The sequence below is a fragment of the Molothrus ater genome, chromosome 23 (assembly GCF_012460135.2).
Source record: "Molothrus ater isolate BHLD 08-10-18 breed brown headed cowbird chromosome 23, BPBGC_Mater_1.1, whole genome shotgun sequence".
Classification (NCBI taxonomy): Eukaryota; Metazoa; Chordata; class Aves; order Passeriformes; family Icteridae; genus Molothrus; species Molothrus ater.
In genome coordinates this window covers 5,523,358-5,538,748 of record NC_050500.2, presented here as the reverse complement: position 1 = coordinate 5,538,748, position 15,391 = coordinate 5,523,358, and the positions used below count along the sequence as shown (strand labels likewise).

Genomic DNA, 15,391 nt, shown 5'->3' with positions numbered 1-15,391 from the left:
GTTTGGGGGGAGGGGACTCCTCTGTGGGGACATCTGGGGACACAGGGGGGGCCTGGTCCCTGTGGGGCTGCAGGAGGGGAGGGGGAAGCTGTGGCTCGTCCTCAGCAGGGACATTGTCCCCAGAGTTTCCCCAGGGCCAGGGGTGGCACAGAGCTCCTGGTCCTGGTGGGGCTGTGGGTGACCCAGTGCTGGGGACACCAGCTCTGGGGACAGGTCACTCTGGCCACCACTGCTGGGGACACTTCACCATGGCCACGGCTCTGGTGAGACCTCGCTGTGGCCACCTGGGGACCCTCCAGGACCCTGTCACCACCTCCAGGGACACCTCATGGTGGCCACAGCTCTGGGGTCAGCACAGAGCCCCAGGGCCATGTCACAGTGGTACCATCTCCGTGGTCACCAGCTCCAAGGATCTGTCACCACCGTGGCCACGGCTCTGGGGACACCTCACCACTGTGCTTATCAGCTTTTGGGACACTCTTATCAACATCAGTGCTTGGGGACACTGCACCATGGCCATGTCACAGCCACCAGCTCTGGCGACACCTCAGTACAGGGGCTACAGCCAGGGCCCCCTCTCCAGGCCCCTCAGCTCCCGGGATGTGTCACAGTGCCAGGACATCTCCAGGGACATGCCACCACCTCCCCGACCTGGGGACCCTGTGTCCCCCTAAGCACTGGGACCTGGGGGTCACCTGGAGGTGTGGAGGGTGCCACTGTCACCACAGTGATGTCCCCACCTTCCAGCTGGGGGGCAGGAGGGATGCCCAGGGCACACAGGTGACACAGAATGAGCCCTGTCCCCACTGCCCACAGAAGTCCCACCAGCCTTGGTGGCACTTGGAGACAGCCCTGAGTTCCTGCCTTAGTTTCAGGGGGAAGAAATTTGGAGGTGGGAAGTGAAGAAAACTGGGAAAGTCCCAGGTTTGGTTGTTTTTTTTTTTCAGTGTTTATTAAAAATAAAAACAAAAAACAGGAAAAGGGGGGGTGGGACCATGTGTTTTTTTCCATTTTTTTTTCCTTTTCTTTTCTTAAAAAGATCGTGCTGGCTGAGGGGGGAGTGGGGGGGTCCTTACCTGCCTGGGGGGGGGACGCCCACCACTGTCCTCTGCTTGGGTGCCCCCAAACCCAGCCCAGCGTGTGGGGGGTGTGTGTGAATGGGGGGTGACGCCTCCTCCGCGCCCCCCACCTCTCCCTGACCCCCTTTGGGGGGAGTCCAAACCTCCCTGGGGGCCCCAATCCCAGCTGGGGGAGGGAGCACACGTTAAGGCAACCGTCCTGCTTGGCTCTGCTGACCTGGGGGGACACGGGGGGGACACGTGGGGACCCCCCTCCCTGCTGGAGAAGGGGGGGTGACCCCCCAAAGCTGGGGGGGTGTGGGGGGCTCTAGAGCTACGGGCTATTTACACCCCCCGGGGGGGCAGGGGGGCCGGGGTGTGCTCACAAGTGTCTCCCCCCCCCCCTCACCCCCTCCCCGGGGCCATGGGGGGGGTCAGGGGTCCCGTGGGGGGAGTGGGGTCCCGTGCCCCCCCCTCAGGAGTCCTTGAGCATGTTGATGCGGGCGTAGATCTTGAGGGCAGGGCCCAGCTTGATGTTCATGGTGCTCATGAGATGATCCTCCTTGAGCAGCAGCAGCGCCTGCCCGTCGATCTCCTGTGTCCTGAACTCCTCTGCGATCTCCTGGCAGCCTGTGGGGAGGGGCAGCATCAGCAAAGCCTCTCACAGACCCCAAAAATACACTCAGGGGCCTCTCTGTGCTTGAATCCCCTGAAAAATCTTATTTAGGGAGTTACATGTAAATGGCTTCCTCCAATTATCCTTGAGGTTTATTTGTAAGTCCCCATGCTCCCCCCAAAATATTAATGGGTTTGTGACTAGAATCCATCCTCCCAAAAAATATTGATGGGGTTATCTGTGAGTAAGTCATCCCCCAAAAATATATTTATGGGATTATCTGTGTGTAAATCCCACTCAAAAATATATCTATGGGGTTCTCTGTGAATAAATCTCTCCCCAAAACCACAATGTTGGGGTTATCCTTGAGTAGATCACCACAGTGCTGGGTGTCTGTGGGTATCTCCCCGTCCATGCCAGGACATTCCTCACCCGGCAGCGAGCGGATGAACTCGTAAACGTCCTCCACGTTCCACTTGCTGGGCTCGCTGGGCAGGAAGCGGTGGCCGAGGCCGGGCAGGTCGCGGTCGGGCAGCTCCATGTCCCGCAGCTCCAGCTCCCGCTCCCCCTGCCGGCGCCGCGATGTGGAGGAGCTGGCGGAGATGGGCGACAGCGGCTCCTCGTAGCTGGAGTTGTCCGAGCAGCGGCTGGAATCCTCCTGGCTGTGGTTGAGCTGCAAGGACGCCGTCACCGACCCCGCTGGGACAGACCCCGGGGGCTGCGGGGGCAGTGCTGGCCTCAGCACCTGCCCCGTGTCACCAAAACTCAGGGACAAACCCCAGGCTCAGCACCCGCCCCGTGCCCCCAAAGTCAGGGACAAACCCCAGCCTCAGCGCCCACCCCGTATCACCAAAATTCAGGGACAAACCCCAGCCTCAGTGCCCACCCCGTGTCACCAAAACTCAGGGACAAACCCCAGCCTCAGCACCTGCCCCATGTTCCCAAAACTCAGGGACAAACCCCAGCCTCAGCACCCACCCCGTGCCCCCAAATTCAGGGACAATCCCCAGCCTCAGCGCCCACCCCACGTTCCCAAAATTCAGAGACACACCCCAGGCTTGGCACCCACCCCATGTCCCCCCATTTGAGACCAAACCCTGGCCTCAGTGCCCACCCCGTGTCCCCATCACTGGGGGTAAATCCTGTGCTCAGTGCCCACCCTGTGCCCCCAAAGTCAGGGACAAACCCAAGGCTTGGAGCCTGCCCCACATTCCCAAATCTGGGAACAAATCCCAGCCCCGAGGCCAAACCCAGCCGGGGACCAACCCTGTCCTCAGTGCCCGCCCCGTGTCCCCTCACCTGTTTCTTGCTGTCCTTGCTCAGGGGGGGCAGGGTCCCTTTGCAGCTGCGGCGCCGCCCGTGGGGGGGCCCTCCCGGTTTCTGGAGTTTGCTGCGATCCGGGTGGAACAGCCCCACCCTCTTGGTGCAGCCCACGTTGTACCTGCACAGAGCCACGGGTCATGGAGGGGTCCCCACCCCACCGGGGGAACTTTGGGGATACCTCTACCCCACCAAAGAAGAGGGGAAGGGTGGGTTTTGGGGTTACCCCAACCCCAAGCAGGCAGATTTTGGGGTTACCCCTCCCATGCTGAAAGGATTTTCAGGTTACCTTTACCCTGGCAGGTGATTTCTGGGGCTACCTCTACTCTTGCCAAGTGGGTTTTGGGGTACCTCTACCCCACTGAAGAGGGTCCAAATGGGTTTTGGTGTTACATCTGCTCTGTCAGGTGGGTTTTGGGGTTGCCTCTACCCTGCTTGAATGGATTTTGGGGCTACCTCCATCCAGCTGTAGAGGGGCCTGTGTGGATTTTGGGGTCACCTCTACCCTACCGTGGAGGGGTTGGGTGGGTTTTGGGGCTACATCTACCCTGCCATGGAGGGATGGGTGGGTTTTGGGGTTACCTCTATCCTATCAAGGAGGGGTTGGGTGGGTTTTGGGGTTACCTCTACACAGCAAGGAGGGGCTGGGTGGATTTTAGGGGTTACCTCTACCTTGCCATGGAGGGACAGCATGGGTTTTGGGGTTATTTCTACCACACCAAGGAGGGGTTGGGTGGATTTTGGGGTTACCTCTTGGCACAGGCCATGGAGCAGAAGCGCTTGGAGCGCTTGAACTTGTAGGCGAAGTCAACGCGGCCACAGAGCTCACACTTCAACTTGGGGGGGTTCCCCTCCTCTTTGGATTCTGGGGGGCGTGGAGGGACACCCAGAGAGAGAAACCAGCCAGCTCAGCCGGGGGGGCACTCGGGGGGGGTCCCGGGGGGCTCGGGGGGATCCCAGGGCCCGGGCGCTACCTTGCAGGTACGGCTCCTCCATGTCCGAGTCGGTGGTGGTGGTGTTGTCCTGTGCTGGGAGCTTGTCTGGCAGCAGCTCCTGTGCATACTGCTTGTGCAGGGCCCCCACCAGCAGCGAGGAGCGGCCCACCTGTGCAACACACCCGGCTGCACCTGTGCCCCAGCGACCCCTGGGTGTGCCCACGGGGCTGCCAGGGCCCATCCCAACCCCGCACACCCACGGGGATGTTACCAGCTCTGCACCTCCCTGGGGGCAGATGGTGACAAGGGTGGGGATTTGGGGTCCAGCTATTCTTGGAGTGACCCAATCCTGACCCCTCGAATCCAGGAGCAAGGATAAGGAGAAGAGGATACGTTACCAGGAATGATTCTATCCCTTCCTGGCTGCTGAAGTGCTCAGTAACACAGGCAAGGGTTTGGGGGTTCATCATTGTCAAAGTGACCCAATCCCAACCCCCCCAAATCCCAACCCCCCCAAATCCCAACCCCTCAGCTCCAGGAAGGACATCAGGTATGTTACTGGAACAGCTCTGTCTCTTCCCAGATGATGGAAATGCTCAGTAAGATGGGTGAGGATGTGGGGGCTCATGATTGTCTGGGCATCCCATTCCCAGCCCCCCAAATGCAGGAGCCCTTCCCCCAATTTCCCACATCCAGGAACAAGGACAGGTGGAGGGGGATACATTACTGGGAATGGCTCAGCCCATTCCCTGCACAATAAGGAACTCACAGATGTGAAGACTTGGGGATTCACAGTGGTGTGGTTGCCCCATTCCCAAGCCCCCAAACCCAGAAGCAAGGACAGGGAGAGGGGAAAGCATCACCAGGAATGGTTCTGCCCCTTCCTGGACAATGAATTACAGAATAACTAACGTGTGTAACATCTGGGGGTTCACAATTGTCTGGGTGCCTCATTCCCAACCCCCCAAATCCAGAAGCCCCCCTGTCACACACACAGATCCAGGGATAAGGATATGGATGGGTGGATACGTTACCAGAACGGCTCAGCCCCTTCCTGAATGATGAAAAACCCAATAACGTGGGGAAGATTTGGGGGTTCACAAAGGCCTGGATGCCCATTCCCAACATCCCTCTGTCCCAGAAAGAGGGGGTGGGGAGGGGGAGATATCATACCAGGAACATTTTTGCCCCTTTCTCAGTCATGAAGCCCTCAACACGTGGGTGGAGGATTTGGGGGAGTGGGGGGGTGATGATTGTTTGGATGCGCCATTCCCAAAACCCCCAAATTCAGGGATAAGGATGCAGAGAGAGATATACATTACTGGGAATGGTTCTGCCCCTTCCTGGATGACGTCCTCGATGAAACGGGTGAGGATTTGGGGCTTCACGATGGTGGGTGCTCCATTCCCAACCGCCCAAATTCAGCAACAAGGGCAGGGACATTGGGATCCGTTACCGGGAAGGGCTCAGCCCCTTCCCGAATGACAAAACACCCGGTAACGGGATAAACCCACAGGGAGCACCGGGAACAGCTCAGCCCCTTCCCGGATGACGAAGCAGGGGATGGATTTGGGGGTTCACGCCTGACCGTGCCCCCCATTCCCCCCGAGCCCAGCCCCGGCAGAGCGGGATACGTTACCGGGAAGGGCTCGGCGCCCTCCTGGATGACGAAGCCCTCGATGACGTGCGTGAGGATCTGGGGTTTCACGATGGCCTGGGGCGGTTTGTTCTCACCATTGTGGGGGGCGGCGCCGGCGACGGTGGCGGCAGCGCTGCCGGAGCCCGAGGTCATCCCGGGAATGCGGGGCTGCGCATGGAGGCGCTCGGGGGGCTCTGGGGACAGCGGGGCACACGCGGTGAGGGGCGGGCGCTGACGCCGCGCTGACGCGGGGCCGCGATTTCCATACAGCTGGAACGGGGAGCAGCTGCTGCCGCTCCCAGCGCCGCCCAGCCGGCCCCGGGGGGTGCCAAAGGGGGGAAAGGGCCCCCAAAATACCCGGAGAAGTCGGGACACAGCCGCAGAGCGCAGGGGGAGCGGGACAGCCCCGGCGCGGCGCTGTGAGGCACCGGCAAGGCCGCGTCTGCCCCGGCGGGGCTCCGTGTACGGCGGAAAGCCCCGATCTGCCCCAGAAAGGCCCCAACAGGGCTCGATCCAACCCGGAAAGCGCCGATCTGCCCCAGCACGGCCCAGTGAGGCCCCGGAGAGGCCCGAACCACCCCCTCAGGCCGCGGCACATCCCGGTACCGCCGCGGCAGGGCCCGATCTGCGCCCGTGAGATCCCAGCGAGCCCCAGCGCACTCGGCAAAGCCCCAGCACAGCCCCTCGGGGCCCACGGGCCCCGGCCCCGCTCCTCTCCAGGCCGCCTCGGGCCGCACAGGCCCCGGCACCCCCATCACCTTTGTCCGGCGGCGGCGGCGGCTCCCGCTGCCCCCGCCCCTCCCTCGCCCGGGCCGCGGGGCCGGACCGGGGCCGGGGGCGGATGCGGAAGTGAGGTCAGAGCCGCCGCCGCCGCCGCCCCGGGCCGGGCCTGGCCGCCGCGGTCGGCGCTCACTCACCGGGCGCTCAGGGGGTCGGGGGGGGCCATGGCGGGGGGCCCGGGCCGGGGCTGCGGCGGGAGCGGCGCCGGGAGCGGGGCCAGGGCCGAGCGGGGACAAAGGCGGCGGCGGGGGCGGGGCCTGCCGCGGACACGCCCCCGCGCGCCCATTGGCGGGTGCTGCCGCCGCGCGCGCCCAGAGCCTCGGACACGCCCTCCTGAACAAGGCCCCGCCTCCCGCGCCCCCGCCATCGGGGGCGGAGCCTCGCTCCACAAGGGGCGTGACTGCACGGGCGTGGCCACGCCCCCACCCCGTTGCACCACCACACAGTCGGGGGGGAGCCTCCAGATGTGGCCACGCCTCCCCTGCCGCGCGCCACAACCGCGCCTACAGAAAGGGGCGTGGTCACGGCCCCGCCCCTCGGGTGCCCTCCGTGCGTGAGCGAGGCGTGCGCGCCCCCCCTTGCGGCAGCGGCGGGCGCCGCACCCGGCCCGCAGCCCCGGGCTGAGCGAGCTCCCCGCAGCGCTGCCCGAGCTCCCCGCAGCGCTGCCCGAGCTCCCCGCAGCGCTGCCCGGCCTCACCGGCCGCTGCTGCATCAGGGCTTGGGGTGCAGCACCCCGCGAGTGGGTGCCTGTGGGAGCGGGGCGGGCGCTTACCGTGCGTGAGGGGCCGCTCGCCCTCGGGGGTGTCGGGGCCCGGGGGGGCGGCGGGCGGCGACAGGGCGGGGGGCTGCGGCGGGGCGGCAGGCGGGCTCTCGGCGCTCCTCGGCACGGGCAGCGGGTCCCGGCGGGCGCCCTCGGGGACCCCGAGGGACGGCTGTGGTGGCAGGGACACGTGTGGGGCAGGGTCAGGTGTGCACACACATGGGCAGGGGTAAAGTGTGCACACGCACGTGCAGGGCGCGGGGCAGGTGCGTGTGCGGGTGGCACAGGGACGTGCACCTGCACGACTGGAGCGTGCACATCCGTGCATGGGTCACACACAAGCATGTGCCTGGAGCGGGCATGCACATGCACACACGTGTGTCACAGATGGGCACACGTGTCCAGACACACCTGATCTGGCACGCACATGTGTGCAAGGAGCCTGTACACACCCCACAAACACACACGTGCACGGGGCTGGCATGAGTGTCACACACATGCACAGGCCAGACACACATGGGTCAAGCACAGGTGCACACACATGGGCCAGGCAAGCACGTCTGCACTCATGTGCGTGGAGCTGAGTGTGCACACACATGCAGGGAGCAGACACATGCACATATGCACACATGCATGTGCATGCATCTGGCAAAGCTGTGCACACACACACACACTTGTGTGGGTCCAGGACACACATGCACGGTCAGACATATGAGCTCAAACACATGCACACACACACGGATCAGCCACATGCTCTCCATGTCACAGGACCAGGCACACACAGCCATGAAAGTGCCATGGATGGGGCAGTCCCATGCACAGGTGTGCATGGAGCAGGTACACACATGCAGCGTGGCCTGAGCGTGCACACCTGTACACCTGCACACTGATGTGACAGCTGGGCCCCCATGCACAGTTCAGGACCACACACGCACACACCCGTGTGCAGGGACTGTGCACTTGCACACCCACGCGCGTGTGCACACAACTGACTCCCCAGCATCCCCCACTCCCACTCCAGTGCCCCCATTCCTCTTTCCCTCCTCCCACCGAGGGGCTTGGGGGCCCCTCACTGTGAGGGTTTGGGGGGAGGCTTTGGGGGAGCTGTGGGGGCCCCTCCTGCTGAAGGTTTGTGGGGAGGTGTGGGGGCCCCTCACCGTGGGGCCGGCGGGCTGCAGCTGCAGGATGACAGCCGAGGCGTGCTGGAACTTGCGGGGGGCAGCGTGGCAGCCGGGGTGCCCGTTGGGGGGGCCACCCTCGCCCCCTGCTCCCTGTGGGACCCCTGCTTTGGGCTGGGGGCCCGGGCCGGGGCTGGCAGGGGGCAGGGGCTGGAGCTGGGGGGTGCTGGGGGGGCCCGAGGGGGGCTGCCCACGGGGGCCCAGCTGCTGCTGCTGCTGCTGGATGACGAACTGCTGCTGCTGCTGCTGCTGCGGCTGTGGCTGCATCGGCTTCGGCGGCTGCTGCAGGAACTGGGGGGGCTGCAGCGGGGCGTAGGCTGTGGGGACAGCAACGGGGACAGAGATCCCCCCCTGAGCACCAGCACCTCAGCCCCATGGGACCCACCCCCAGGAGGCTGCTGCTCACTCTGTGTCTGTTCCCTCTGGTGCCCTCGGACAATCAGCTCTGCCAGCTCCTGCTGCTGATGTGGGAAGCTGTGCTCAGGCTGTCCTGGGGGGGGGGTCTCCAATTTTGGGAGCCATGCCAGTGCAGCACCCCAGGCTCCAGCACTCCACAGAGTCCCCTGGCTCACACCCTCACTGCCCCAGCCCCCTGCACCCCACAGGACCCTGGGATCCCATGGGTGCTGAGACCCTCCCAAGCAGGGCCCAGTGAGGGGATGGACCCACAAGGTCCCAAACAGAGGCAGGTGACAGCTGCAGGACACACCAGTGTGGGCCATCACTGGTTTCAGAGTGAACAGCCCGTGACTCCCCAGCACCCAGGGGTGTCCCCCCCCGGAGCAGCCCCTTACCTGGGGTGACGAGCGGGTGGGTGGCAGCGGGGGCGGTGGTGCGGGCCAGGGCATGGGCGCGGCCCTCGTGCCCCTCAGCCTTTTTGAGGTGCTCGGCGGGGGGGGTCGGGCGGGGGCCCCCGGGGGGGGCCAGCCCGGGGAGGGGCACCCCCGGGGGGCTTCATGGCCAGGGCAGGGAGGTGGGGGCCGGCAGGGCGCAGGGCCAGGCTGTGCACCTGCAACGGCAGCGGGTCAGGGGTGCCCGGGCAGACTGCGGGGGGCTGGCAGGGGTGGGGACACTCACCTGAGGGGTGGTGGGTGGTGGGGCAGGTGGCGGGGCCGGCGGAGGGGCCGGCGCGGGGCTCTCGGGCCGGACAGCGCTGACGGGGCCCGTGGGTGTGAAGATGAGCTGGGGACAGGGAGAGTGGGTGCACGGCTCACCATGTCAGGGGCGGCACACCCTGTGTGTGTCCCTCCTTTGTGTCCCTACAGGGTGGCACATGGGTATCTCTCTATCTATGTAGGGTAGGAACAGGCACGCCCACTGTGGGGGAGGGAACCCTAGGGGGCCCCAACGCCCCCCCAAAGGCAAAGAGCACCTGCTTGGGTACCCCCAACAGAGCTCTGGGTGCCCTGTGGGGTCTGGGCATCCCAGTGGGATGGGGTTCACCCTATATGGGGGCCAGGCTCCCTCAGCTGAGTGAAGGCACCTCACGAGGTCTACACACCTCACAGCAGGGTGACAGGCACCCTGTGGGGTCCTCGGACCCCCAGGAGGGTGGGGGGCACCCCATAGACTCTGAACACCCTATGGATTCCCCATGGGTCCCAGGCATGCCACACAGAGCAATGAGCACCCCTACAGTGTCATAGCATGGCCATGGGCACTTTGTGGGTCCCATCAGCCCACAGCAGGATGGTGGGCACCCCAATGGTCCTGGGTCCAGCCCCACCCTTACCATCTGTGCCCGCAGGTACATCTGGGCCTGGCTGGCGGTGAGGGCGGGCGAGGCAGTGTTGCCCAGCAGCACGGCCTGCTGAGCGATGCCCGACGCGCCGGGCCCCACGCTCTGCGCCCGGTTCAGCAGCTGCGCCGCCGCCGGCGACGTCGCCAGGTTGATCTGGAACGGGGCACCAGGACAAGGTCGGGGCGCTGGCACGGGTGGGCACGGGCGGGCGGGTGGGTGCCCGGAGGCTGAGGGACTCACCGTGGGCTGCTGTGCCGGGGCGGGCTGGGTGCCGTTGCCCCCCGAGGAGCTGCTTTGCCGGTTCGCCGCCAGGCTGGCCTTGGGGGAGAGCCGCGGGTGAGGGGCGTGCCAGCCCCGAGCCACCCCCCGTGCCCGCGGGGTGCCCGTACCTGCTGGACGGCGGCCAGGCTCTGCAGCTGGGCGCTGGTCAGGTGCTGCTGCTGGAGGGCAGCCGTCTGCAGCATGAGGTGCTGCTGCTGAGCCGCGTACATCTGCTGCAGGTACTGCGCCGCCGTGTTGGGCTGCCGGTGCAGCGCCTGCTGGATCACCTTTGGGGAGGAAATGTGGCCACGACCCCCCCGCTGGCCCCCAACCCTCGGGTGCCCCCAGCCCCGTACCTGCACGGTCTGGCGGTCGGGGATGCCGCTGTAGACAGAGATCTGGGGCCCGGGCGGGCGCGCGGGCCGCGCTGCTGGCGGGCGCTGGGGCCGTGCCGCCGGCGCTGCTGGCGGGAGCTGGGGCCGGGAGCTGCTCATTCTCCATGGTGGGGCCGGGCCGGGATGGTGGAAGAGGGTCAGACTAGAGCTGGGGAGGAGGAACACAGTGAGGGGGGATCCATCGTGCCTGGATGCTGGAAGCACAGAGGAGGAGGAAGGTGGGGTAGAGGAAGAATGATGGGAGACCCTGTGGCTCATCCGCCTCTGCTAAACTGGGGTCAGTGCCCCAGGGAAAATGGGGAAAGGGAGCATGGACAGAGGGAAGGAAAGGACAGGAGGAAGGGTGGAAGGCAGAGAGATGGAGGTGAGGAGGTAGGGATGGATAGAAGGATGGAATGGAGGAAGAGAGGGATGAAAGGACAGACAGACAAAAGGAAATGAGGAACGGAGGGAAGTAGGAAAGAGATGGATGGAGAGAAGGAAATGAGGGAAAGAGAGGAAAGAGAGAAACCAAGGGAGTTATGGAACTAGGAAAGAGTAGAAGCAGGAAAGGGATGAAGAATGGAAGGAAAGAGAGAATGACAAACAGGAGAAGGAAAGGGATGGACAAATGGAACGATGGATGGGCAGAAAGGAAAATGGAGAGGAGGAGGGAGGATGGACATAAGGACAGATAGAAGTAAGGAAGAAGAGACAAGAAGGACAGGAAAGACAAAAGGAAGGAGAGGTCAAGGATGGAAGGCATGGACAAGGAGGGGTCAAGGATGGAAGGATGGACAAGAGGACAGAATAAATGACAGACAGAAGGAATGATGGCTCTATGAACGTAAGGAAGGAATGATGGATGGACAGAAAGATGGACAGAATGAGGAAAGGATGCAAGGATAGAAGGAAATGCTGAAAAAAAGCAGGAAAGTGAGGGACCAAGGGATGGAGGGAAGAACAGAGCAGACAGGAGGGAGGAAGTATGGACAGATGAAAAGACACAAAAGGGAGGAAGGGATGGAAGAAAGGCTGGATGGACACTGGAGAGGGATGCAGGGAAGAATGGACAGAGGAAATGGATGAGGGGAAAGGCAGATGGAAGGAGGAAGAGCGATGAATGGATGGCAGGAGGGGGACAGACAGCATGACAGAACAGGAGGAGGATGGGGACAGTGCTGTGGGGGCCAGAGAGGGGGGGTTGTGGGTGGCACGTCTGTCACCACAGCCACTCCATGGTCACCGACAGCCACCCACGGCCACCACGCTCCACCCGTGTCACCCGACAGCCCCTGCAGTGCCACCACAGCGGGACCAGGGACAACAGTGTGGGACACTGGAGACTATGGACAGCAGCCACTGAGGGTGGCCTTGGTGACCATGCCAGAGCACGGCCCCACAGGCCATCCCAGCCTGGCACAGGAGCGATGTGGCAGCAGTGATGTCCTGGCCTCGTGCAGCCCACGGGGCTTTGTCCCCTGAGATGCCACTGTGGCAGAGCACAGGGTGGGACAGCCACGTGCCCACGGGTGTGGCAGTGCATGTGGCCTGTGACACTGCCCACCCTCGGGTCTGCATCCAGGGCACGTTCACCATCAGCTGCAGGGGCTTTAGGAACCCTTTTCCCACCCAACAGCCACAGACCTGGTTTTCCTGCTCTGGTGGCATCGAGGTGACACGGGGTCACTGACACAGAGGGATCACACCAGGCCCATCTGGAGTCAACCCCCCAGGGGTGGGCAAAGCCCCCCACAGCTCCCACCCACTGTGGGTCCAAGCCTGTCCTCACCCACACCAAACCCCACCAGGGAATTTGGGGTGTCAGATGGGGACAGCTCACTTTTGACCCAGAGGTCAAACCTCCAAACCATTCCACCCACCCAAAATAACAAAAAAAGGGAAGATTTTGAGTAGTGCTGGGACCCACTGGGATGGGGGAACATGGGGGGTCCCACAGCCAGGACAGAAAGAGCTGGAATTCCCTGAGCTGAGCCCAAAATGGGGGTGGCAAATGATGAGGGGGTAAGGAATTCCTGGAGGAGTGGGATGGAATGGGGACACAGACAAGTTGTGGGGGCAGTATGGGATCTAGAGGGGGAAGATGGGACAGTAAGCAGCAGCATGGAGCAATATAGGGGGAATAATATGGGGGTTCAGAATAAGGGGAGATGCAAGGTGCTGGTGAAGGGTGGGATATGGTGGGAAGTTGGGATAGAAAAGAGAGGGATCAGAGAGTAGGGATTGGAAAATGATGATGGGGTGGGAATAATAAGAGGAAGCAAAAGCAGAGGAGAGGGTGGAAAATAATGGGAAAGAGGGGAAAACACAAATGTTGGTGTGTGGAGGGTTGGATAGAAGTGAGGGAGGTCAGATATTACACTGGGGGGGCAGATACAATATAGGGGGTCAGAGGTAACAGCAAGAATATGATTGGGGGTGGACAAAAATAATAATAAAGGGGTGCAGGATGGGGAGCAGCAGGATATGACATAGGGAATGATAAAGAGGTGCAGAATAAGAGAGGGGATGCAAGAGCCTGGTGAGGGGTGGAAAACACTAGTGGGGTGGGATAGAAAAGAAAAGAGAGGGCCAGATTTAATAAAAGGGGAGTCAGATAAAACAGCAGGGACTGGAACATGATGGTGGGGGGTGGGAATAATACTAACGGTGCAAAATCAGAAAAGAGGGTGGAAGATGGGGAGTGGGATATGATGACAAGGGGTGGGATAGAAGACAAGGGGGTCAGATATAGTATAGGGGGCCAGAGATAACACTGGGGGGGCACTGGAATATGATGGTGGGCAGTGGGCAATAATAGCAGTAATAATAATAACAAGGGAGTCCAGAACCAGAGGAGGGGGCTCAGGAGAAAGGGAAGGAGGGGAGACACGGATGGGGTGGGAAATGGGGGCTCCACGAGAGGCGGGGAGCGGCGGGGGCCACGGCCCCGGGTGGGGAAACTGAGGCACGGCGGGTGCGCATGCGCGGCCCCCCCCTCCCCTCAGCCGCCCCCCCCCCACCCCCCGGCCCAGACAAAGCCGCCGGGGCCCGGTAGCGGCGGCACGCGCGGTACCTGCGGGCCGGGCCGGGCGAGGCGGAGGCGGCGGGCGGGCTGTGCCATGGCCCGGGGGGCGCCGGGGGGTCCCGGAGCGGGGGTTGCGGGGGTCCCGGGGGTCCCGGCGGGGCCGGGCCGGGCCCGCTCCCTCCTCCCTCCCTCAGGCGGCGGCGCGGCGGCGGCGCGAGGCCATCGCTCATTTGCATTCCTGCGCGCGTCACGTGGCGCCGCCCGGCCAATCGCCGCCCCGCCCGCCCCGCGTGCCCCGCCCACCGCGCCGCGCGCCCGCTGCTCGCGCTCGCCATGGCAACCCCGGTGGGGAGGGGGGGCCGTGAGCGGGGTCGCCATGACAACGGGGAGGGGGGGGGGGCGCGGATGGGCCCGAGGGGAGCGGGCCGGGACTGGGACCGGCGGGGCTCGGCAGCGGAGAACCACGGAGATCCGCTCGTCCGTGCTTCCAGGAGCCATCCCAGGGCTGCCCCGAGTCAGGCCCGGCAGGACGCTGCGGCCTAGGGATGCTGGCGGCGGTCCCCGGGGTCGCCCGGGGTCACCCCGAGGACGCTGAGATCCGGCTGGGGCAAGAAGACGCAGCGTGGAGTTGGTGGCAGCGGTCGCCGCTGTCGCATGGGGTCGTTCGAGTCAGCCCGGCGCTGCGCAGGGCGGGATGCGGCAGCCTGGGGACAGTGGTGGCACCGGTCCCTGCCGCCGCCGGGGTCACCCGGGGTCACCCTGGGGATGCTGAGCGCCGCTACCGGGGGGACGCAGCGACACAGGCGTGGTGGTGCCTGTCCCCTGTGCCACACCGAGTCACCCCGAGGGTCGGTACCGGCGGGATGCCGCAGCGTGGGGACGGTGCCGCTGCTCCCCGGTGCTTCCAGGAGTCACCCCGGAAAGTGCCGGGGCCGGGATGGCCGGGATGGGGCAGCGGGGGACGGTGACCAGAGTCCCCGCTGCTGCTCGGAGTCACCTCGGGGCTGCCCCAGGACCGGCACCGGCGCTGGAGGGATGATGGCACCGGCCCCCGCCGCCACCGGGGGTCACCCGGGGATGCTGAGGGCACACACCGGCCGGTGCCACCGGTGCCCGGTGTTTCCTGCGGGGATGCTGAGGGCACACACCGGCCGGTGCCACCGGTGCCCGGTGTTTCCTGCGGGGATGCCGAGGGCACACACCGGCCGGATGGCTTGGCGGGGGTGCTGACACCGTCCCCGGTGTTTCCCGAGGCCGGTCCGGCGGTCCCCGGTGCCGGCAGGAGGTACCGGATAGAACCGGCCCCGGAGCTGTCGGGGACGGGGTGGCACCGATCCCCGGTGCTTCCTGCGGTCACCCGGGGTCACCGCGAGGGACCAGCGTACCTGCTGTACGGGGGTGCTGGCCCCGGTGCCCGGTGTGTCCCGTGTCACCCCGGGCATGGTCGGCACTGCGGGGGGAGGTGGCACCGGTGCCGGTCCCCTCGGGTGTCACTTGTGGGTCACTCGTGGCCACCAAAGCCCGTCCGAGCTGGGGTCCGTCCCCCCCAGGACATTCCCCTGTGTGCAATGCTGGGGACACTGGGGGGATATGGGGGGACATTCCCTGTGTGCAATGTGGGGGACACTGGGGGGGATATGGGGGGACATTCCCTGTGTGCCATGCTGGGGACACTGAGGGGGGGATATGGGGGGACATTCC

The 15,391-nt window shown here is 64.4% G+C and overlaps 1 protein-coding gene across 1 annotated transcript; it reads right to left on the bottom strand.

The window, feature by feature from the left end:
• Positions 1 to 925: 925 nt before the first annotated feature.
• Positions 926 to 13,897, bottom strand: PHC2 (polyhomeotic homolog 2). The gene is given in 17 exon segments (XM_054517157.1): positions 926 to 1,688; positions 2,107 to 2,392; positions 2,974 to 3,115; positions 3,745 to 3,859; positions 3,969 to 4,098; positions 5,569 to 5,762; positions 7,121 to 7,280; positions 8,266 to 8,603; positions 9,081 to 9,183; positions 9,185 to 9,295; positions 9,364 to 9,468; positions 10,019 to 10,180; positions 10,268 to 10,345; positions 10,417 to 10,575; positions 10,645 to 10,707; positions 10,709 to 10,831; positions 13,739 to 13,897. Coding segments are annotated over 16 exon segments (2,382 nt in total). The 5' UTR covers positions 10,790 to 10,831; positions 13,739 to 13,897; the 3' UTR covers positions 926 to 1,533.
• Positions 13,898 to 15,391: the final 1,494 nt, after the last annotated feature.